Raw genomic sequence first — 25,288 nt, forward strand, 5'->3', positions numbered from 1 at the left:
AGAATAACCCAGTGGGAGGGGTCTTTGATTATGCTGCCCACTTTCCCAAGACAGCGAGAGATGCAGGCAGAGTCAAAGGATGGTCGGTGTTTTGTGTGATGGACTGGGCTGTGTTTCTTGTGGTGTTGGGATGGGCAGTTGCCATTCCAGGCTGTGATGCTGCTATAAAGAATGCTTCCTGTGGTGCATCTGTAAAAATTGATAAGAATCGGAGCAGCACGGTAGCACAGTGGTTAGCACTGTTGTTTACAGCTCCAGGTCCCAGGTTCGATTCCCCACTGGGTCAATGTTTGAAGTCTGCACATTTTCCCCGTGCCTGCGTGGGTTTCCTCCAGGTGCTCCGGTTTCCTCCCACAGTCCAAAGAAATACAGGTTAGGTGGATTGGCCATGCTAAGTTGCCCTCAGTGTCCAAAAAAGGTTAGGTGGGGTTGCGGGGATAGGGTGGAGGCATGGGCTTAAGTCGGGTGCTCTTTCCAGGGGCTGGTGCACTCCGCATGGCCTCCTTCGACACTATAAATTTAATGATTCTATGATGATTCTAATCAATGTGAACATGCTGAATTTCCATAGTTTCCTGAGGAAGTATAGGAAATGTTCTGTTTTCTTGGTCATAGCATCGATGTGGGTGGGCCAGGACAGATTGTTGGTGATGTGCACACCTACGAATTTGAAGCTGTCAACCATCTCCACCTCGGCACCAATAATGCAGACAAGGATGTGTATGATACTTTGCTTCCTGAAGTCAATGACCAACTCTTTAGTTTTGCTGACGTTGCGTGAGAGATTGTTGCCGTTTCAAAACGCCACTAGGTTCTCTGTTTCCCATCAATGTCTGTGTCACGAATCCTTAGTTGGGTGGTGCTCTTCTCCTCCATGCTGACCCCCCTAACATCCCTCCTATTCCTTCCCTCTTGCCCGTCTTGTTCCATCAATGCCGAAAGCCCCGGCTCATCCTTGGTCCACTTTTCTGCTCTTTCTCTCCAGCATCTTTTCCTTGTCCGTCAACACATGACCGTCGGACAGAAGCAGCTGGGAGAGTTTGGCTGCTCCGTGAAGCAATATCTGAAGGATGTGTCAGTACAACAAGACTGCTTCCAGTGAGTCCAAATATTTACGGCTTATCCATGTTGAAGTGTTGACTCTTTCCCGAGCAGCAGAAGGAAGATGTGAGGTAAACCGAAGGGACTGTGGGAAGTCGGTTTGATTTTGTGTGAGAGGAGCTGCTGTTCACTTGAGGTGAACCAGTTGCCCATTCAGGATACCGATAGTCACAGATTCTGTCCTTCACCTAGGGCCTCACCTGTCGAGAGCTCATGCTTTCGAACACCACCTATCAACTCCTGCTGGAAGGTTGCTAGTTTGGGCCTTGCTCTGATGTTTCACAACCATGAGCACTTTCTCTCCTGGCTCGATCACTTACACTAAGCATTGGGAATGGTCAGCGTTGTGAATGGTTAGTGTTGGGAATGGTCAGCATTGGGAATGGTTACTGTTAGGAATGGTAAGTGTTGGGACTGGTCAGTGTTAGTAATGGTCAGTGTTAGTAATGGTCAGTGTTGGGAATGGTGAGTATTGGGAATCAGTATTGGGAATGGTTAATATTGGGAGTGGTCAGTACTTGGAACAGTGGGTGCATGGAATATTAAATATTAAGAATGGCCGGACTGGAAGTAGTCACTATTAGGAATAATCAGTAAAGAGAATGGCGAGGGGATTTGAGTACATGAAGAAGGAAGTCTTGCTGCAGTTATAATAATAATAATCTTTATTGTCACAAGTAGGCTGACATTAACACTGCAATGAAGTTACTGTGAAAAGCCCCTAGTCGCCACATTCTGGTGCCTGTTCGGGTACACTGAGGGAGAATTCAGAATGTCCAATTCACCTAACAAGCATTGGGCGCGATATCAGCGGGAACTCAATTAGAAGACAAATTTCAGGGAGATACGTAAATCATTGGACCAAATTATTCAACAAGTTGTCTGCCTCTCTTAGTTCGAGCTGTCCAACACCCTGAAGAATCTCACACTCCCAGTTAGAAGACATGTGGACTATTCCCTGTATTGACCATATTCAATATTCACTGCTCCAGTACGGCCCACAAGAACAGAGGAAGAGAATTAGGCTATTTGACTCATCAAGCCTGCTGCTCCATTTGATTAGATCATGGCTGACCATCAACCTCAATGCCACTTTTCGCTGCTATTCCCATATCCTTGGATGACATTAGTATCCAGAAATCTATCGATTTCTGTCTTGAACATGCTCAATGTCTGAGACCGTACACAGCCCTCGAGGATGGAGAATTCCAAAAATTCACCCACACCCCTGAGTGAAGAAATTTCTTCTCATCTCGGTCCTAAATGGTCTGGCCCTTATTCTGAGAAGTCTCCTGGTTTAAGATTATCCGGGCAGGGGAAACATCCGACCCACATCCATCCTGTCCGGCCCTGTAGGAACTTTGTAAGTTTTAATAAGATCACCTCTCATTCTTCAAAGCTCTAGAAAATCCAGACCCAGTCTCCTTTATCTCTCCTCATTAAATGATCCTTCATCCCAGGAAACAGTTTGGTGAACTTCCATTGCACTCCATCTTTGGCGAGTGTAATCTTCCTTACTGAGGTGACCAAACCACTGCATAATACTCCAGGTGCGGTCTCACCAAGGCTCTGAACAACATAGCATAGTAATTAGTACTGTTGCTTCACAGCTCCAGGGTCCCAGGTTTGATTCCTGGCTTGGATCACTGTCTGTGTGGAGTCTGCTCATTCTCCTCGTGTCTGCGTGGGTTTCCTCCGGGTGCTCCGGTTTCCTCCCACAAATCCCGAAAGACATGCTTGTTAGGTGAATTGGACATTCTGAATTCTCCCTCAGCGTACCCGAACAGGCGCCAGAATGTGGCGACTAGGGGCTTTTCACAGTAACTTCATTGCAGTGTTAATGTAAATCTACTTAGAACATAGAACAGTACAGCACAGAACAGGCCCTTCGGCCCTCGATGTTGTGCCGAGCAATGATCACCCTACTCAAATCAACGTATCCACCCTATACCAGTAACCCAACAACCCCCCCTCCCATTAACCTTATTTTTTAGGACACTAAGGGCAATTTAGCATAGCAAATCCACCTAACCCGCACATCTTTGGACTGTGGGAGGAAACCGGAGCACCCGGAGGAAACCCACGCACACACGGGGAGGACATGCAGACTCCGCACAGACAGTGACCCAGCCGGGAATCGAACCTGGGACCCTGGAGCTGTGAAGCATTTATGCTAACCACCATGCTACCGTGCTGCCCTCCCATGCTACCGTGCTGCCCTCACAATAAAGACAATAAAGACACTTGTGACAATAAAGATTATTATTATTATAACTGCAGCTAGACTTCCTTCTTCATGTACTCAAATCCCCTCACCATTCTCTTTATTGATTATTCCTAATAGTGACTACTTCCAGTCCGGCCATTCTTAATATTTAATATTCCATGCACCCACTGTTCCAAGTACTGACCACTCCCAATATTAACCATTCCCAATACTGATTCCCAATACTCACCATTCCCAACACTGACCATTACTAACACTGACCATTACTAACACTGACCATTCCTAACAGTACCCATTCCCAATGCTGACTATTCCCAACACTAACCATTCACAACGCTGACCATTCTCAATACTGACCATTCCCAACACAACCCATTCCCAATACTGATCATTCCCAAACTGATCATTCCCAACACTGACCATTCCCAACACTAACCATTCTCAATGCTGACCATTCCCAACGCTGACCATTCCGAAACCTGACCATTCCCAAGACTACCATTCGCAGTTCTATGTGTTGATCGGAGGGTGTTTGATGGTGTGAGGTGGATATTTGGATATTATGTTCTCTAATCTTTCTCCTCCTCTTCAGTGTTACAGCCGTGAGATTACCAGATGGACTGACCTTCGTTGTGTATGAGTTTTGGGAGAGTGAGGAACAATGGAAGAAGTAAGTGATATGTCGCTCGCATTCTGGGAATTTCTCCTCCTGATCTACAAATTCTGAATGGATTTCCAAATGGATTCAAGACATCCAAATATTCTGCATCTTCATTCATGTTTCATATTGGTTGAAAGAGGAGGCTTTTTTGGAACGTGGGTATCTCAGCCCAACCACACACCGAGCTCTCTACACACACCCACTGCTCTGTACATTCTCAGCAATCACACTCTCACAGTCATGGAGCACAGACAGGTGTTAGTGAGATTCCTCACTCACACACAACGTCCTACATCACACTGCCATTCGCAACCTCTCCTGTGTGATAATGGGCTCATTATGGAATAAAAACCAGAATGCTAAATGTCTGCACAGACTATGCAGAAAAAGTATTCATCAGAATAGCCTGAATGTTAACTAATAGCAGTAAACTCATACCGTACTCTGTACTGACCATTCCCAGGACTGACTGTTCCCCGAGACCATTCCCTGTCTAGATCATTCCCAATAATGACCATTGCCTGTACCTGACAGTTTTGTTCATTCCCAATGCTGTTCATTCCTGGTGCTGTTAATTCCCAGTTCGGTTCATTCCCAATGTTGTTTGTTCTCAGTGGTGACCATTCCAGTGCCATTCATTCCCAGCGCCATTCATTCCCAATGCTGTTTGTTCTCAGAGCTGTTTGTTTCCAGTGCTGTTTGCTTCCAGTGCTGTTTGTTTCCAATATCATTCATTCCCAGTGCTGACCGTTGCCAGTGCTGACCGTTGCCAGTGCCGACCATTGCCAGTGCCGACCATTGCCAGTGCCGACCATTGCCAATGCCGACCATTGCCAGTGCTGACCATGCCCCAGTGCTATTCATTTCCAGTGATGTCCATTTCCAGTACTGACTATTCTCCAATACTGATCATTCCCTGGTGTTGTTCATTACCAGCACTGTTCATTTCCCGTGCTGTTCATTCCCAGTATTGACTGTCCCCAATGTTTATTATTCCCCAGTGTTGTCCATTCCCCAGTGCCGTTCATTTTCAGTGCTGACCACTTCAGTGCTGTCCATTCCCCAGTGCTGTTCATTCTCAGTGCTGTTCATTCCCAATGGTGACTATTCCCATTGCTGTTGACTCTCAGTGCTGGCCATATCCCAGTGTTGTACATTTCCAGTGCTGCTCATTTCCAGTGCTGACCATTCCCCGGTGCTATTCAATTCCAATGCTGGCCATCTCTAGTGCTGGCTATTTCCAGTGCTGACCATTCCCCAGTGTTGACCATTCCCCAGTGTTGACCATTCCCCAGTGTTGACCATTCCCCAGTGTTGACCATTCCCCAGTGTTGACCATTCCTGGTGCTGACCATTCCTGGTGCTGTTCAATTCCAGTGCTGACCATTCTCAGTGCTGACCATTCCCAGTGCTGACCATTCCCAGTGCTGACCATTCCCAGTGCTGACTATATTAGTTTCTATGCTGCTCGTTTGACTGAATTGAAGTCTCTATCCACTCCATGAGGGCTCTTTTTAAAGCAGCTGTTTTGTATCTGGCTTCTTTTGTTCTCACACCCAGTTCTTTCTTCCCTCCAGCCACCTTCAAAGTTCAAGATCTAAAGCTTTTCAACATGTTAAAGTGGACACACTGACCCAGCCGGAGACTGTCTCCACATTGTTTATACCAGGTATGGGGAGACTCCATTCTTGGCATGAGCAGAAATGTGTCATATTGGGGGGGGGGGGGGGGGGGGGGGGGGGGGGGGGGGGGGGGGGGGGGTGAACCTGAGGAAGGAGCTGCGCTCCGAAAGCTCGTGTTTGAAACAAACCTGTTGGACTTTAACCTGGTGTTGTAAGACTTCTTACTGTGCTCACCCCAGTCCAACGCCGGCATCGCCACATCCTGTTTGAGCATGACATGGCTGGTAGATTACACCTAATAAGTGCAGGCAGGCAAACCATGAAACTAGGCAGACATGCTCCACTTGCAGGAAGCATCAGTGTACACTGTGTGAGAATCCTGGTTGATCTTTTCTCATTATGGAGGTCAGGGTCAGTAAAACTAATGATACCACCTTTCACAATGTCTGAGAGGTTGTCTAACTTACATAGACAATGGGGCAGCCCAGGAATGTTTCTGATTTGTATAAAGGAAATAGTAAAGTCACCATTGTTCCAAATGACCACAGCATGCTTTCCCCTTTAAGGGACAAAGCTAACTGGTGGTGATTTAACCTGAGGATCACACACCTCAGCCAAGTGGCAAGGTTGAGAAGGTGGAGCCTTCATGACTAACTTCAGCCGGTACAGGAATAGAACATGTGCTGTTGGCTTCACTCTGCATTACGAGCCAGCCATCCAGCCAATTGAGCTAAGCTGATGTCAACACTGTTCGGTAATATTTATGAATGACATAATAGAGGGCGCAATGGTTAACACTGGGACTGCGGCGTTGAGGACCCGGGTTCAAATCCGGGCCCTAGGTCACTGTCCATCTGGAGTTTGCACATTCTCCCCATGTCTGCATGGGTTTTACCCCCAAAACCTAAAGATGTGTGCAGGTTAGGTGGATTGGCCACGCTAAAATTGCCCTTTAATTGGAGAAAAAAATAATTAGGTACTCTAAATTTATTTTTAAAAAATGAATGACACAATAGGTCCGGTCTTGATAGAGATGTAGCATTTCTGATCTGAAGTCCCGTCTGCGGAGTGCAACCAGCTTGATTGATATCCTTTCTTTCTTCCTGAAGCTGCCTGGTGTACTTTGGATGGGAAATAATTTGGAGGCTTTGGGGCGAGATAGAAAGACGGATATTCGGAGTTTGATTGGACAAGCAGTGCCCCTTCCTCACAAGAAGCCAGTATCCGCAAAACGAAAACCCTTTGCGTATTTTGTAATCAGTTACTTCCAGGAATATTTGTTGACTATTTTAAGCACGTTAATTATTAAGGAGAATTGGAATAGTAAAGCTGCGAGAATCTGATAAACTTGAACCAAAGAAAGGGTGGAAATGCCTGATAGATCCTAGTTTATTCAACAGCCTATTTTATTTAACAGAGAGCTGGGAGATTATCACCCACTTGGCCCCAAAGCTTGACACAAACCTGACCCTCCACCAACATTCCTCTCAATCCTATTCACCTCAAACAAGTTAGGGCCTGAAGATGGCCTGGTTGCAGAATAGCTGGAGCTGACCTGGCTTTGGTGCGTGGTGTGATGGGGTGGAGGCACTCCATACTCTTCCTCCTCTATTATTCTTTCACTTTCTTGGAATGGTGAGAAGGAACATTCTACACACCCTACCCACCCACTGCTCCCCCCTTGCCCGCCATTCCGCCCGCCTGCTTTCATTCCCTCTAATACTAACAACACTGGCTGGGAGAATATTCAGATTCACAGAAAGAGGTCGATGGTAAGGATTGATTGTTTGCAATCAGTTCGGCTAATGTCCTGATTCGGCCAGATTCATTTCTGAGCCTTTAACACAAAGATGTAATCGCATAACTAAGGTTCCTTCATCAGCAACAAAAAATGCACATTTCCATCTGCAGACTTGCTTCTTCAATAGAAGCTTCTGCAGCTTGCTTCTCTAGTTCCCATCCTTATTTACTACTTTATTTATCCCACATTTACCATTCATGTGTCCCTCCTGCATCTCAGCTTTGTATCTCCTCCACCCATCATCTCCCGATCTACACCCAATTTTCACTCATCTCCCCCCTGTACTCCCCCCAGTACCTCTTACCAGTACTTCTCCCTCTTGTATCCCTCCCTCTGTATATCTCTCCCTCCTATACGTCTCTCTTCATATCAGTCTGCCCCACCCCCACCGTATTCCCCGTATCTCTCCTGCTCTATCTCTCGCCCGGGCCTCACCCCATATCTCTGCCTGTGATTCCTCCCCTCTATCCCTCCCCCCACATCTCCTCTCCCATATCTCTTACCCTGTAACTCTCTCCCCATCGCCCCCCCCCCCCCCCCCCCCGTTCCTCTCTGCCTATACATCTCCCCTATTTCTCTCTTTTAATAAATTAAGAGTACCCAATTCTGTTTTTTCCAATTAAGAGGCAATTTAGCGTGGCCAATCCACCTACCCTGTACATCTTTGGGTTGTGGGGATGAGACTCGTACAGACATGGGGAGAATGTGCAAACTCCACATGGACAGTGACCCGGGGTCGGGATCGAACCTGGGATCTCGGTGCCCTGAGACAGCAGTGTTAACCGCCGTGCCGCCCCCCCTTATATTTCTACCCCAATATCTCTCCCCATATCTGTCCCCCATATATCTCCCTCCCTCATCTCTCCCAATATGCCTGCTCCCTGTGTCTTCACTTTGTATGTTGCTCACCACTCTGTCCCCATTTCTGTTTCCCTTGTCTCTCTCCCCATGTACTTTTCTCCCCTGTATCTGTCCCCATCTCACTCCTATATAGCTCACCCCTATTTCTCTCTCCCTCTATCTCTCCTGTAGCTCTGCCCCGTATCTCTCCCCTATAACCCTCCCCGTGCATCTCTCCCTGGTATCTTTCCCCCTGTATCCCTCTCTCCTATCCCTCCCACTCGTATCTCTGCGCCCATTTCTAACTCCCCTGTATCTTTCCCTCATATAACTCCCACCATATCCCTCCTCCTCATATCGCTCCAGTGTATCTCTCTCACTCCAGTTTCTCTCTCCATTTGCCTTCCCTATCACTGTCACTCACTTCCGCTCTAATCTATAAACATACATGCGGCCAAAAGCACTTGGGCTGTAGAGAGAACAAGAAATTGGATAAAGGAGGAGAGAATACATATGTCACATGACCATGTCCCCAAATCCCAGCTAGGCTATTGTTTAACCTTGATTGTGTTGGTGTGAGGTGAGGGCTCAGCAATATGCCATGTGACAGTTACACACATCAATCAGAACACAGATTTGGGCCGTGTTGGCTTCTCTGCCCTTTAGTTGCACAGTAGTACTCCTAACTCCATTTGGAAAAGCAATTTCTCCCCACAGTTTGTGTCAGCCCCCTGGTCTAAGCGGATTCTGTTCTCGGGAGGGGTGTGGGGCGGGAAAGGGATAAGCCTGGGGGGGGGGGTGCAAAGTTGAGGTATGTGGGCGAGAGGGAGTGTGTGTGGGAAGGGGTGTGGGAGGGATGGGTGTGTAGGATGGTGTGTGGGGGAGGGGTGTGCGGGGGAAGTGGGAGAGAGGTGTGTGGGTGGAGGGGTGAGTGGAGGGAAGGGGGCCGAGATGTTGGGGAGGGATTTGTGGGTGAAGGGGGTCTTGGTGTGAGGGAGGGCTTGGGAGAGTGCGGGAAAGGGGTATGTAGGGTGTGGTGTATGGGGGGAGGGGTGTAGGGAAAGGGGTTGCAGGGCAAGGGATTTGGGGGGTAGGGTCTGGGGAGGGTTTGGGCTAGGTATGTGTGGAGAGATAGCTGTAGTGGGCAGAAGGGTGTAGGGCGGGCTGTGAGGAGGATTGTGAGGAAATCGTCTGGGGTGGGGGAGGAATGTGGGGGAAGGTGTCGGAGAGGGGATGGGGAACAGTCTAGGGTGAGGATGTGGGGGAGGGCTATGGGAGGTGTGTGATAGAGGGGTGCGTGGGGGCCGAGCGTCGGTAAGGGTTGTGAGTGAGGGGAGTGGAGAAGCAGTGTGGAGAAGGATCTGGCATGGGGGTGTGGGGGAAGGGATGTAGTGAAGGGTGTGGGTGACGGGAGTGTGGAAGCGGTATGGGGAAGGTCTGGGACAGGGGTGTGGGGGAAGGGCATGTGGGAGCATGCATAAAAGATGTGGAGGAGGGGGTTGGGGAGGTGTGGGTGAGTGGTGTGATGGAAAGGTCTGCGATGAGGGTATGGATAGGGATCACCACATTACCAGAAGGATGTGGAGGCTTTGGAGAGGATGCAGAAGAGATTTACCAGGATGCTGCCTGGCATTAGCTATGTTGAATAAACTCGGTTTGTTCTCACTGGAACGACGGAGGTTGAGGGGCGACCTGATAGAGGTCTACAAAATTATGAGGGGCATGGACAGAGTGGATAGTCAGAGACGTTTTCCCAGGGTTGAGGGGTCAATGACTAGGGGGCATAGGTTTAAGGTGCGAGGGGCAAGGTTTAGAGGAGATGTGCGAGGTAAGGTTTTTACACAGAGGGTAGTGGGTGCCTGGAACTCGTTGCCGGGGGAGGTGGTGGAAGCAGGGTCGATAGTGACATTTAAGGGGCATCTTGACAAATACGTGAATAGGATGGGAATAGAGGGATACGGACCCAGGAAGATTTTAGGTTCGAGGGGCAGCATGATCGGCGCAGGCTTGGACGGCCGAAGGACCTGTACCTGTGCTGTACTTTTCTTTGTTCTTTGGATGTGGAGAAAGGTAGGGAAAGGGGGTGGAGGTGAGGGTTGTGGGTAAAAGCGGTGTGGGGGAGGGTCTGGCACGAGGGTGTGAGAGGAAGGTGTAGGAGCGGGGATGTGGAATAGGTGTGGGGAAGGCTGTGGAGGAAGGGTGTAGGAGAGGCTGTGGAGGAGGGGATGTGGAAAGGGCGTGGGGGAAGGCTGTGAGTGAGGGTTGTGCATCAGCGGTGTTGTGGAAGGGTTTGGGACGAAGATGGGGTGGAAGGGTCTGGGACAGGAGTGTGCAAAGGCATGGGGGGAGGGATAGGGATGATGGGTGCTGGGGTTAGGGAGGGGTGTGGCTAATGGGATGGGGTGGTGTGGTGGTGGGGGAGTGGTGTGGAGGAGGGATGTGGCAGATAGGGTTTGGGGAGGGGGTTGGGGAGGGTTGTGGGCGGCAGGGTGTGTGGAAGTTGGTAACGGGGGTGAGGGAAGGATGGGGATGAGGGAGGGGCAGGGGTGATGGGGTGGGTGCCGTGATGGAGTGGGGAAGGGCTTGGGGTGAGGGAGTGGTGTGGTGGAGGGGTATGGTTAGTGGGGTGGGGAATGGGTGACGGTATTGGGGAGGGGATGTGGGCTTTGGGGTGCAGGGTGTGGTGTGAGGGAGGGGTATGGGTGATGGGGTTGGTGCGAGTGATGGAGTGGGGAAGGGCTTGGGGTGAGGGAGTGGTGTGGCGGAGGGGTATGGTTAATGGGGTAGGGAACGGGTGATGGTATTGGGGATGGGATGTGGGTTTTGGGGTGGGGGTGTGGTGTGGGGAGTGGTGTGGTGACCACTGTGGGGGAGGTGTATGGTGATGGGGGTGGGGGATGAGTGATGGTGTTGGGGAGGCGGGTGTGCATGATAGGGTGGGGGAGTGATGTGGGGGTAGGGGAGGGGTATGGGTGATGTGGTAGGGTTTTGTGTGGGTCGGGGTGTGGGGGACCAGTGTAGGGGAGGGGTATGTGGGGGAGTGTTGGGTGAAAGGTGTGTGGGGGAAATGGATGTTTTAGTTGGTTTAAGTGTTCCCACTTGGCAACTGTCAGGCAGCCTGCTACTTCATTGTGTTCATTTAGCTGAGTTTGTGCATCATTTAGTTCCGTAGCTCCAATCTCTCCAATGTTCAGCTGCTAATGTTTCACTTTTGTTAGAAAATTAGAATAGCAACTCACAGCTGTTAAGATCTAGATTTAGAAACTGAATTGATTTTCACTGTTAACACAGGATGGATATGGTAACCTGTGCTACATTACTGACTGTGTTGAATTCATTATTATACATTATTATGTACATGAAGTTATCTGAATAAAACACACATTAAACCCAATTGCTTCTCCTGACTCCTTCATTCTGATTGCTATCATTGCTGTGCTCGTGAAATCAAACCTTTACCCCATTCTCTGACCTCTGTGTCGGAAGGTTGTGCATTCAAGTCACAGTACAGAGACTGACTGTGGCTCATCAGCCAATCTGGTACGCCATTTCTTTTTGCTGTTCTAGCCAACATTTATCCTTCAAGAAACTTTGCTAAGAATGCAGATTATCTTATTATTTCATTGCTGTTTGTGGGATCTTGCTATGCATACAGTGACTCCCATGTTTTCCTCGAGAAGCTGGGTGGTTGGACTTGTTGGGGTGTCCTGAGACTGTTGGCAATTTCCTCACCCCTATCTAACCACAGTTAGGGCGTAATTTAACGAAATGAGAACAAAGTCCCATAACAAGTGAGTTTAGCTGCATGTTTCCGGGCACTCGCAGTGCCGAGAAACACATGGTTATAAAATGCCATGATGCCTTTGCGTTAGATAAGGGGCCTCAGTGGGGAACCTGCAGACGAACCCGCACATAGGCCTCTTTTCTTTACTGAGGTGCTCCGGGTGCCATTTTTAAATGGCGTCCCGATCTCCGAGGCCCCTGACCTCCCCCCAGCCCCAAAGCACAATGGGAGGGTCCCCGCAACAACCCCCCCCCCCCCCCAGAATCCTGCCCCCAGTACCTGCACAGGGCACCTCTGACCCAATCACCAGCACGCAGAAAATGCCAACTTGGCACCACCAGCCTGATAGCCTGACAGTGCCCACACCAGCTGGCAGTGCAACCTGGGCACTTTGGCAGTGCCAGACTAACACCAGCAGTGGCAGGGTACCACCCTGCTCCGGTGGCATGCATCTGGGGGCCTCCAAACCCCTGGGAGACCCCCATGAGTGCTGTTTTGTCTGGTACCCATTTCTGAACCGCACTCACCTGAGGTCTCCCAGGCGAAGGAGATAGATCCCTCGCCTCGGGTAACTCGGAAGTCTGCACTTTAAAGTGAGATTACCTGTCTCGCTTTAATGTGCAGATTTGTTAAAAGTGATCCCGTCCACAATGGGATGGATTTCCTGGCGACGAGGGGTGCAGTCACCAGGAAATCTGGAAACCTCGTTGACAATGGCGTCTTGTTAAATCTACATGGCGGGCCGCCTCCACTGCCGAAAAGCGTGCGGCGGATTGGTCGGTAAATCCCGCACTTAGAATATTTACCAAGACTGGGGAGCTGAACCCACTGGCCAGACCGGCTCAGTGATCGGGCCACCATTATGAAAGGATGCCCTGGTCTCTAAGCCCAAGCCCAAACCTCCACCCCATCCCCATAACCCAGTAACCCCACCCAACACTAAGGGCAATTTTGGACACTAAGGACAATTTAGCATGGTCACTTCACCTAACCTGGACTGTGGGAGGAAACCGGAGCACCCGGACTGTGGGAGGAAACCGGAGCACCCGGAGGAAACCCACGCACACAAGGGGAGAACGTGCCGACTCCACACAGACAGTGACCCAAGCCAGGAATCGAACCTGGGACCCTGGAGCTGTGAAGTTATTGTGCTAACCACTATACTACCGTGCTGCCCAAGTGAGCTTGAGGATCCCTTACCCGTCCTTCAGATGACCATAGGCTTTCCGCTTTGAGGAGGAGAGCGGACTGGCGGTGATTTAACCTAAGGATTACCGCACCTCAGGCAAGGGGAAAGGTTCAGAAGGCGGAGCCTTCATAAATAACTTCAACTGTTACGGGAATTCAACCCACGCTGCTGGTCTTGCTCTGTATCATGAACCAGTTGTGTACCAACTGAGCTAAACCAGTCCCCTAGGAAGGTAGCCCTAGAATCTTGCCCACTGGTAGCAATATTTTGAGTCTCAGATTTCCAGTCATTTCATTGAGGAATGAAAGCGGACGTTCTTGGTTTCGCCTCCTTCATTGTCAGGAGAATACTGCTCAACTGAAGGTCTCCCTCGCCACCCAAAGCATCCACATGAGTGAAGACATTATATCTTTCTTAGATTCTGGGAAAGATTAAGTATACCATTAGGAGGTCGATGGCGAAGTTAATTTCATTCTATAAATACCCGGACACGTTCGAGAGTTAGGGGGATTGAGTTATAAGGTTTAGATATCAGGGTTTCTTGATCCTTTGTGTTCATTAATCACTTTTTTTGATGCTGTATTTATATAACATATAATATGTGTATTTCTTTCTTAATATGTAAGTTACTGTTTATATTGGATAATTCAATAAAAATATTTATGAAAACAAAATGTCAGGAAAGGGGGCTGGAGGATGGCCTTCCCACCTGGAGGCTAATTGAGGTCAGTTAATGCTCACTTAAGGCTTAAAATGTCTGCACTGGTATTCCACCAGCTGGTGTGACGTAGTGCGAGGGGTGGGATGGTGTGGGAGTGGGGTGAGGGAGAAGATGGTTGGGAATGGGATGAGGGGTGGGATAGTGTGGGGTGGAGCGAGGGCCAGGATGATGTGGGAATGGGCTGAGGCATGGGATGGTGTGAGGATAGGGTGAGGAGTGGGATGGTGTGGGGATGGGCTGAAAGAGCGAGCTGGTGTGAGAGTAGGTTGAGGGGTGGATGATGTGAGGGTGCTGGTGTGGGTGTGGGGTGTGGGTGTGATGGTTTGAGTTGAGGGGCGGGCTGGTGTGCGGTTGGGGCAAGGGGGCAATCTTATACGGGGGTGGGGTAAGGCGGCTGGATGATGTGGGAGTGGGGTGAGGAGGCGAGCTGATGTGGGAGTGGGGTGGGGTGTGGCGGCTGGATGATGTGGGAGTGGGGTGAGGGGGGGCTGATGTGGGAGTGGGGTGGGGTGTGGCAGCCGGATGATGTGGGAGTGGGGTGAGGAGGCGAGCTGATGTGGGAGTGGGGTGGGGTGTGGCAGCCGGATGATGTGGGATTGGGGTAAGGGGGCAAGCTGATGCGGGAGTGGGGTGAGGGGGGAGCTGATGTGGGTGAAGGGGTGGGCTGGTGTGAATTTGGTGTGAGGAGGCGGGCTGGATTGGGATTGGTGTGAGGGGGCGGGCTGGTGTGTGGATGGGGTGAGAGGGCGAGTTCGGGTGGGGTTGGTGTGAGGGGGCAGATGGTCTGTGGATGGGGTGAGAGGGCGAGTTTGGGTGGAGTTGGTGTGAGGGGTGGGCTGGTGTGTGGAAGGGGTGAGAGAGCGAGTTTGGGTGGAGTTGGTGTGAGGGGTGGGCTGGTGTGTGGAAGGGGTGAGAGAGCGAGTTTGGGTGGAGTTGGTGTGAGGGGGTGTGCTGGTGTGTGGATGGGTGAAGGGGCAGGTGATGTGATGGTGGGGTGAGGGGGAGAGCTGGGGGGATTGGTTTGAGAGGGCGGGCTGGTGTGCACTGATGTGGGTTTGGAGGGGCTGCAGGCCACTCAGGGATGCCTCCTTGTGAATGCTAGGCTCAGATTGGGGAAGCTGGGGATGGATGACCTCCTGATCAAGAAACTGTTGCCCAAGGAGGGGTTCTCCCCAATCCATACACCCCAGTGGCAAGGATCACCCCATTGAAATAGCTTTCATCCAGATTGGAATAAATAGGCTGCCATTTGTCAGAAATGCAGTGAATTTCTTGAGTGTATTTTCTTGAGAGTTTTCTGCAGTGGAATCTTCCAGAACCAAAATGCTTTATGAAATTTAGTTTAAAAAATGATCTGGGGTTAGCTATAGGGTTTGTGAACATTTATCTAATAGAATCATGATAAGACAGTGTTCAACATAGTAGTGAAAAGTAGAAATACAAAACAGCTATTAGGAATCTAAATTTGGTGATGAAACAGACTGTCCACAATAAACTGGGTCAATCTTTTAAATGAGTAAATTGAGAGAAGATTGATGTGAGGTGTTCAACTGTACAGAGACCAGTACAGGGACAAAGCTCTACTTAGCAACAAAGACAGTCCATGATCAACTAATGAGGTAAGCGATAACACTTAATCAGAAAAAGTGGAACAAAAGTCAAAAAATACTACAGATCATGGTGAATGGGAATGATATAACGGGTGATACAACAATTAATAAGAGCTATCATAAGGAGGAAGCGTGAAAAGAAACTTGCAACGGACAGAAAAATCAACACAAAAGATTCTTCTGATCATGTTATGAAGACAAGGGTCAGTAGGAACAATGTGCACACTGATAACAGCGATGTCAATGGAAATAGGGAAATGGTGGACAGGCTGAATAATTACTTGATATCGGTGTTTACACTGAAGCAAGTGGTTGACATGCCAGATATTCCGAAGAAACAAATATTGAGTCAGGGACAATACTCACCAAAATAATACAAATAAATAACAGTAAATGATAAATAGCTATTTAGTTAAATACTTATGTATTGCTGAAAAAAGAGACATGCTGTTGAAGCTTTTCATCTTGCACTCATCAGGGCAGGTGACAAGATAACCAACAGTAAAGGGAACAACAATTTATACTGCATGAGAAAAGAGTGCTGATTGGTTGTCATGTGGAATTTGATTGGTCGAGACGTTGCCATGGAGAACACAGCACACATGCTAAAAGCCACATTTGTTCATACAGGGCCTGTCTTTTGCAGACAGAAGGTTTAGATTTGTGTGATTCGTCTTTTTGAACTAAACAGAAGTTTAGGGGACAGCCATTCCTGAGACATGGTTACCAGCTGCTCAGGACTGGAAACTAAATCCACCCGGTTATGGTATCTACAGGAAAGATAATGGAAGTACCGGGGTCAGAGAAATCCAGGATAATATCACTTTGATAAGGAAGAGGAAGGGATTTAAAACTGCAGTGAGAGTAGTTTATAGTTCGCCTGGCAGTAGCTGTGTAGATTGTATAAATGCAAAGATTAGATAAGCATGTATTAAATGCAATGATATTAATGGGAGAATTTAACTTTCACCAGATTGGGATAAACAGGCTGGCATGTGTCAGAAATGCAATGAATTTCTTGAATGTGTTTTCTTGAGTGTTTTCTGCAGTAGAATCTTCCAGAACCAACAAGGTTCGTTCCCCATAGCAGTGCCTTGACCAATCAGAGTCGAATTACCTTGTTTGATTTGAACAATAGCTTGCCAGTCAATTGTTCCCTGCTGCATTCACCGTGGCAAAACCTCTACCAATCAGGATTAATTTGCCAACTAATCAGCACTCTCTTCTCATCAAGTGCTGTTTGCTTTACTATTGATAATCTTGTGAATTGTCCTGATGAGTACTAAGAGAAAAGTTTAGACAGGAGTTATAGGGAGGTAGTCACACCTCAGGTAAAAGAAGAAGGTAGATGGGTTACCGTCAGGGGAGGGAGAGGGAACCGGCAGGCAGTGCAGGGATCCCCTGTGGTCGTTCCCCTCTATAACAAGTATACCGTTTTGGATACTGTTGCGGGGGACGACTTACCAGGGGTAAGCAATAGGGCACAGGTCTCTGGCACAGAGTCTGTCCCTGTTGCTCAGAAGGGAAGGGAGAAGACTTCCGGTTGCGGCTATGACCAGCTAAGTCGCACGTTTGGCTGCTCCTGCGAGGAAGGTGTTTTCGGGTCAATTGGAGGGCCCCTAACGGCGCTGGAACGACGATTCCCGGTGGGGGAAGGTTCCCAGAGGAGAACCCTGCAAAACTTATGGTCGTCACCCGAAGTGGGGCAGAAAAAAAAGCGGCAGCAGCTCCCCGAAAAAAGTGGGGGAAGAAACCCAAAATGGCGACCGGCGGCGCACCCGAGGACTGGAGGAAATGGGCGGAGGAGCAGCAGGCCGTTCTCCTGCGCTTCTTCACGGAGCTGAAAGTGGAGCTGCTGGAGTCGATGAACGCGACGACCACCAGGCTGATGGGAGCCCAGGCGACCCAAGAGGCGTCAATTCGGGAGCTGCAGCAGGAGATGGCTGTGAGGGAGGAGGAGGCCACGGTCCTCGTGGGAAAGGTGGAGGTGCACGAGGCACTCCACCTGAAATGGCAAAACCGACTGGAGGAGATGGATACCCGCATGAGGCGGAAAAACCTGAGGATCCTGGGCCTGGCAGAAGGGCTGGAGGGGTCGGACCTCCCGAGGTATGTGGCAGAAATGCTGGGCTCACTGATGGGGGCGGGGGCCGTCCCTTCGCCCCTGGAACTGGAGGAGGCCTACAGAGTAATGGCCAGGAAGCCAAGAGCAAACGAACCCCCGAGGGCGGTGCTGGTTCGGTTCCAGCGATTCAGTGACCGGGAGAGGGTGCTGAGGTGGGCCAAGAGAGAGAGGAGCAGCAAATGGGAGAACTCGACGGTGAGGATCTACCAGGACTGGAGTGCGGAGGTGGCAAAGCGGCGGGCCCGGTTCAACCGGACGAAGGCGGTGCTGCATGCCAAGAGAATCAGATTCGGGATGCTGCAGCCAGCGCGCTTGTGGGTGACCTATAAGGACCAGCACCACTATTTCGAGTCCCCGGAGGAGGCGTGGGCCTTTGTCCAGGAAGAAAAGCTGGACTCGAACTAGAACCAGGGGATACTTGGCGGTCGTTGCCGCTCTGGTACTTTAAGCTGGGCACGTGGCTTTCTTTTGGTTGGATTTTCACTTGGCTGTATTTTTGGATCCTTTTTTTCTCTCTACCAGTTTTTTTTTCTTTTTTCTGTTATTTATAATGTTATGTTGGGGGGGGCGGGGTGGGGGGGGAGTGCCGGGGGTATGTGTTTCTTGTGGGGTTTTTTTTTTATCGGTGTGGGATCGGGGACGGGGGTGGAACTGAAGATGGAGGGGTGGGGAGTGGCAGGGCGAAAGCGCGGGCTTTCCTCTGGTTTCCCGCGCGCGGGGCAGAGGAGGGAGGAGGGTGGGAGGAAGGGGCGTGGTCAGCAATGGCTCCCTTTCCCGCGCTGGAGCGGGGTCAAGGAGGGGTGGTAAGGGGGGGGATGTCCCCCATGCCGGGAGGAGTCGGATTGTGGCAGGGGCAGCCGGGTCAGCGTAAACCAGCTGACTTACGGAAGTACTATGGAGGGTGCATCGCGGCTAGGAAGGGTCCTAGCCTGGGGGGGGGAGGGGGGTGGGGGGGGGGGAGGGGGAGGGGGGGAAGGGGGGGCTACCGGGTTGCTGCTGAAAAGGCCAGGGAGGAGAAGTTGAGGACCGGAGGGGTGGGGGAGGGCGCCATCGCCATGGGGAGCGGGTCAGAAGGGGAGGGCTGACTCGGGGCGAGCAGGTGACAGGATATGGCTAGTCGGCAGGGGAGAGGGGCGGGCTGCCCTTCGACCCGGCTGATCACTTGGAATGTGAGGGGGCTGAATGGGCCGGTCAAGAGAACGAGAGTAATCTCGCATTTGAAGGGACTGAAGGCGGATGTAGCAATGCTACAAGAGACCCATTTGAAGGTGGCGGACCAGGTCCGCCTGAGAAGGGGGTGGGTGGGACAGGTGTTCCACTCAGGACTGGACGCAAAGAACCGGGGGGTGGCGATCCTGGTAGGGAAGAGGGTGTCGTTCGTGGCGGCGGAGGTGGTGGCGGATAAAGAGGGTAGGTATGTCATGGTGAAGGGTAGGCTACAGGGGGAGAAAGTGGTGATGGTTAATGTGTATGCCCCGAATTGGGACAACGCTGGCTTCATGAGGCGCCTACTGGGCCTCATTCTGGACCTGGAGGCAGGGGGCCTGATCATGGGGGGGGACTTCAACACAGTGCTGGACCCCGTGCTGGACAGATCGAGTTCAAGGACGAGTAGGAGGCCGGCAGCGGCAGAAGTGTTAAAGGGGTTTATGGAGCAGATGGGAGGGGTAGATCCCTGGAGGTTTGGGAGGCCGAGGGCGAGGGAGTATTCCTTTTTCTCCCATGTCCACAGAGTCTACTCGAGAATTGACTTTTTTGTATTGAGCAGGGGACTGATCCCGAAAGTACGGGAAGTGGAGTACTCGGCCATAGCGGTCTCAGACCATGCGCCACACTGGGTAGATTTGGAAATGGGGGAGGCGCGGGACCAGCGTCCGCTGTGGCGCCTGGATGTGGGGTTGCTGGCGGATGAGGAGGTGTGTAAGAGGGTCCGGAAGAGCATTGAAAGATATCTGGCCACTAATGACACGGGGGAGGTGCAGGTGGGGATGGTCTGGGAGGCCCTGAAGGTGGTGATCCGGGGGGAGCTGATCTCCATACGGGCACATAGGGAAAGGAGGGAGAGACAGGAGAGGGAGAGGCTGGTGGGGGAGCTTTTGGACGTGGATAGGAGATATGCGGAGGCACCAGAGGAGGGGCTGTTGGGGGAACGGCGCAGTTTGCAGGCTAAGTTCGACCTGTTGACCACCAGAAAGGCAGAGACACAGTGGAGAAGGGCGCAGGGCGCGATTTATGAATATGGGGAGAAGGCGAGTAGGATGTTGGCGCATCAGCTCCGCAAGCGGGATGCGGCTAGAGAAATTGGGGGAGTGAGGGAGAGGGGTGGGAACGTAGTGCAGAAGGGGCCAGAAGTAAATGGGGTCTTCAGAGACTTCTAGAAGGAGCTGTATCGGTCAGAGCCGCCGACGAGGGGAGGGGGGATGGAGGGCTTCTTGAACAAATTGAGGTTCCCCAAGGTCCAAGAGGAGCTGGTAGAGGGGCTGGGGGCGCCGATAGGGTTAGAGGAGCTAGTCAAGGGGATTGGGCATATGCAGACGGGGAAGGCGCCGGGGCCAGACGGGTTCCCGGTGGAATTTTACAAAAAATATGCGGATTTGGTGGGCCCTGTGCTGGTACGAGCCTTCAACGAGGCATGGGAGGGGGGGCTCTGCCCCCGACAATGTCGCAGGCACTGATCTCTCTGATCTTGAAGCGGGACAAGGACCCCGTGCAGTGTGGGTCATATAGGCCTATCTCGCTCCTGAATGTGGACGCCAAGTTGCTGGCAAAGATCCTGGCTACCAGGATAGAGGATTGTGTGCCAGGGGTGATACACGAGGACCAGACGGGTTTTGTGAAAGGGCGGCAGCTTAATACGAACATGCGGAGACTGCTAAACGTCATCATGATGCCGGCAGTGGAGGGTGAGGCGGAGATAGTGGTGGCATTGGACGCGGAGAAAGCATTTGATAGGGTGGAGTGGAAGTACCTGTGGGAGACGCTGGAACGGTTTGGATTTGGGGAGGGATTTATTAAATGGGTGAAGCTGCTCTATTCGGCCCCGACGGCAAGTGTAGTGACGAATGGTAGGAGATCGGAGTATTTTGGGCTCCACCGGGGGACCAGACAGGGGTGCCCCTTGTCCCCCCTGCTCTTCGCACTGGCAATTGAACCATTGGCGATGGCACTGAGGGGCTCAGGGGGGTGGAGAGGGCTGACAAGGGGCGGGGAGGAGCACCGGGTATCGCTATACGCGGACGACCTGCTGCTATACGTGGCAGACCCAGAAGGGGGAATGCCGGAGGTGATGGAACTGCTAGCAGAATTTGGGGACTTTTCGGGGTACAAGCTAAACTTGGGCAAGAGTGAGGTATTTGTGATACACCCAGGGGACCAGGAAGAGGGAATCGGGAGACTCCCGTTTAAGAGAGCAGGAAAGAGTTTTAGATATTTAGGGGTGCAGGTGGCAAGGAACTGGGGGACTCTCCACAAGCTGAACTTTTCCAGGCTGGTGGAACAGATAGAGGAGGAATTTAAAAGGTGGGACATGGTGCCGCTGTCGCTGGCGGGCAGAGTGCAGTCCGTTAAAATGACGGTCCTCCCGAGGTTTTTGTTTTTATTTCAGTGCTTGCCCATCTTCCTCCCTAGGGCCTTCTTCAAAAAGGTGACGAGTAGCATCATGAGCCACGTGTGGACGCACGGCACCCCAAGGGTGAGGAGAGTCTTCTTGGAGCGGAGTAGGGATAGTGGAGGGCTGGCATTACCCAATCTTTCGGGGTATTACTGGGCGGCAAATGTATCGATGGTGCGCAAGTGGATGATGGAAGGGGAGGGGGCAGCTTGGAAACGAATGGAGAGGGCGTCCTGTGGCAACATAAGCCTGGGGGCCCTAGTAACGGCGCCATGGCCGCTCCCTCCCACGAGGTACACCACGAGCCCGGTGGTGGCGGCCACCCTCAAGATCTGGGGGCAGTGGAGGCGACACAGGGGGGAAGTGGGAGGTCTGATGGAGGCACCGTTAAGAGGGAACCATAGATTCATCCCGGGGAACATGGACGGGGGATTTCAGAGCTGGCACAGGGTGGGACAGGCAGCTGAAGGATCTGTTTGTAGATGGGAGGTTTGCGAGCCTGAGAGAGCTGGAGGAGAAATTCGGGCTCCCCCCGGGAAACATGTTTAGACATTTGCAGGTGAAGACATTTGCTAGACGCCAGGTGGAAGGGTTTCCCTTGCTCCCCAGTAGGGGGGCGAGTGATAGGGTGCTCTCGGGGGTCTGGGTCGGAGGGGGGAGGATATCGGACATCTACAAAGTAATGCAGGAGGCGGAGGAGGCATCAGTAGAGGAGCTGAAAGCCAAGTGGGAGGGGGAGCTGGGAGAACAGATAGAGGATGGGACATGGGCTGATGCCCTGGAGAGGGTTAATTCTTCCTCCTCGTGTGCGAGGCTTAGCCTCATTCAATTTAAGGTGCTACATAGAGCCCATATGACGGGGACAAGGATGAGTCGGTTCTTTGGGGGTGAAGACAGATGTGTCAGGTGTTCGGGAAGTCCAGCGAACCATGTCCATATGTTTTGGGCATGTCCGGCACTGGAGGAGTTCTGGAAGGGGGTGGCAAGGACGGTGTCGAGGGTGGTGGGATCCAGGGTCAAACCAGGATGGGGACTTGCGATCTTTGGGGTTGGGGTGGAGCCGGGGGTACAGGAGGCGAGAGAGGCCGGAGTACTGGCCTTTGCGTCCCTAGTTGCTCGAAGAAGGATACTAATACAGTGGAAGGACGCGAGGCCTCCAAGCGTGGAAACTTGGATTAATGACATGGCAAGCTTTATTCAGTTGGAAAGGGTCAAATTCGCCCTGAGAGGGTCGGTACAAGGGTTCTTCAGGCGGTGGCAGCCTTTCCTCGACTTTTTGGCTCAGAGATAGGGTACAGAGGTCGCAGCAGCAGCAACCCGGGGGGGGGGGGGGGGGGGGGGGGGGGGTGGCAACAACGGTTGTGGTGGGTTATTTACGGTTGAAATGCGGGCAAATTTGCTCGCTGTTCATGTTTGATGTTGATTGTTGCTTTGTTTGTTTTGGGGGAGGGGGGAGGGGGGAGGGACAACGCGCGCAGCGCGAGTTCGGGCGGGGGGGGGGGATATTTGCTAAGAGGGAATATTTTGTAATATTTTATAGTTAGTTGGGGTAAATATCTTCATGTAAAAAATTCTTTCAATAAAAATTATTTTAAAAAAAAGAAGGGAAGGGAGAAGAGGAACAGAGCACTTGTCATTGGGGACTCCATAGTTAGAGGAACAGACAGGAGGTTCTGTGGGAACGGTTGGTGTGTTGCCTCCCAGGTGCCAGGGTTTGTGATGTCTCTGATCGTGTTTTTGAGATCCTTAAGGGGGAGGGGGAGCAGCCCCAAGTCGTGGTCCACATAGGTACCAACGACATAGGTAGGAAGAGAGATGGGGATTTGAGACAGAAATTCAGGGAGCTAGGGTGGAAGCTGAGAGCTAGAAGAAACAGAGTTTTTATCTCTGGGTTGTTACCCGTGCCACATGCTAGCGAAGTGAGAAATAAGGAGAGAGAGGAGTTGAACACGTGGCTACAGGGATGGTGCAGGAGGGAGGGTTTTGGTTTCCTGGATAATTAGGGCTCATTCTGAGGTAGGTGGGACCTCTACAAACAGGATGGTCTTCACCTGAACCAGAGGGGTACCAATATCCTGGGGGGGAGATTTGCTAGTGCTCTTCGGGGGGGGGGGGGGGTTTAAACTAATTCAGCAGGGGGATGGGAACCTAAATTGTAGTCCCAGTGTACAGGATGTTGAGAGTAGTGAGGTCAGGGATAGGGTTGAAAGTTCGAAAGAGGGCACCGGCAAGCAAGACGCTGGTTTGAAGTGTGTCTACTTCAACGCCAGGAGCATCCCGAATAAGGTGGGTGAGCTTGCAGCATGGGTTGGTACCTGGGATCTCGATGTTGTGGCGATTTCGGAGACATGGGTAGAGCAGGGACAGGAATGGTTGTTGCAGGTTCCAAGATTTAGATGTTTCTGTAAGAACAGAGAAGATGGTAAAAGAGGGGGGTGTGTGGCATTGTTAATCAAGGAAAGTATTACGGCGGTAGAAAGGACGTTTGAGGATTCGTCTACTGAGGTAGTATGGGCCGAGGTTAGGAACAGGAGAGGAGAGGTCACCCTGTTGGGAGTTGTCTATAGACCTCCGAATAGTTCCAGAGATGTAGAGGAAAGGATTGCAAAGATGATTCTCGACAGGAGCGAGAGTAACAGGGTAGTTGTTATGGGGGACTTTAACTTTCCAAATATTGACTGGAAATACTATAGTTCGAGTACTATAGATGGGTCAGTTTTTGTACAGTGTGTGCAGGAGGGTTTTCTGACACAGTATGTAGACAGGCCAACAAGGGGCGAGGCCACATTGGATTTAGTACTGGGTAATGAACCCGGCCAGGTGTTAGATTTAGACGTAGGTGAGCACTTTGGTGATAGTGATCACAACTCGGTTATGTTTACTTTAGCAATGGGCAGGGATAGGTATATACCGCAAGGCAAGAATTATAGCTGGGGGAAAGGCAATTATGATGCTATTCGGCAAGATTTAGGATGTACAGGATGGGGAAGGAAACTGCAGGGGATGGGTACAATCGAAATGTGGAGCTTTTTCAAGGAACAGCTACTGCATGTCCTTGATAAGTATGTACCTGTCAGGCAGGGAGGAAGTTGTCGAGCAAGGGAACCGTGGTTTACTAAGGAAGTTGAAGCACTTGTCAAGAGGAAGAAGAAGGCTTATGTTAGGATGAGACATGAAGGCTCAGTTAGGGCACTTGAGAGTTACAAGTTAGCCAGGAAGGACCTAAAGGGAGAGTTAAGAAGAGCGAGGAGAGGACACGAAAAGTCATTGGCGGATAGGATCAAGGAAAACCCTAAGGCTTTCTATAGGTATATCAAGAACAAAAGAATGACTAGAGTAAGTTTAGGGCCAATCAAGGATAGTAGTGGAAAGTTGTGTGTGGAATCAGAGGAGATAGGAGAAGCGTTAAATGGATATTTTTCGTCAGTGTTTACACTGGAGAAAGACAATGTTGTCGAGGAGAATACTCAGGTTCAGTCGACCAGGCTAGATGGAATTGGGGTTCAAAAGGAGGAGGTGTTAGCAATTTTGGAAAATGTCAAAATAGATAAGTCCCCTGGGCCAGATGGGATTTATCCTAGGATTCTCTGGGAAGCCAGGGAGGAGATTGCAGAGCCTTTGTCCTTGATCTTTGTGTCGACTTTGTCGACAGGAATAGTGCCAGAAGACTGGAGGATAGCAAATGTTGTCCCCTTGTTCAAGAAGGGGAGTAGAGACAACCCTGGTAATTATAGACCTGTGAGCCTTACTTCGGTTGTGGGTAAAATGTTGGAAAGGTTATAAGAGATAGGGTTTATAATCACCTTGAAAAGAACAAGTTGATTAGCGATAGTCAACACGGTTTTGTGAAGGGTAGGTCATGCCTCACAAACCTTATTGAGTTTTTTGAGAAGGTGACCAAACAGGTGGATGAGGGTAAAACGGTTGATGTGATGTATATGGATTTCAGTAAGGCGTTTGATAAGGTTCCCCACGGTAGGCTATTGCAGAAAATAAG

At 50.8% G+C, this 25,288-nt stretch overlaps 1 protein-coding gene across 2 annotated transcripts in view; it reads left to right on the top strand.

The window, feature by feature from the left end:
• The window catches only part of necab2 (N-terminal EF-hand calcium binding protein 2), a 218,017-nt gene extending 208,991 nt beyond the window's left edge, over nt 1-9,026 (top strand). For both annotated transcript variants that reach the window (XM_038807149.1, XM_038807148.1), the window contains 4 exons: nt 986-1,098; nt 3,921-3,998; nt 5,567-5,658; nt 6,721-9,026. In XM_038807149.1, the coding sequence (XP_038663077.1) occupies nt 986-1,098; nt 3,921-3,998; nt 5,567-5,658; nt 6,721-6,749 (312 nt within the window). In that variant the 3' untranslated portion in view covers nt 6,750-9,026. The remainder of the gene's footprint in view (nt 1-985; nt 1,099-3,920; nt 3,999-5,566; nt 5,659-6,720) is intronic.
• Nucleotides 9,027-25,288: the final 16,262 nt, after the last annotated feature.

Source organism: Scyliorhinus canicula, chromosome 9, assembly GCF_902713615.1.
Source record: "Scyliorhinus canicula chromosome 9, sScyCan1.1, whole genome shotgun sequence".
NCBI lineage: Eukaryota > Metazoa > Chordata > Chondrichthyes > Carcharhiniformes > Scyliorhinidae > Scyliorhinus > Scyliorhinus canicula.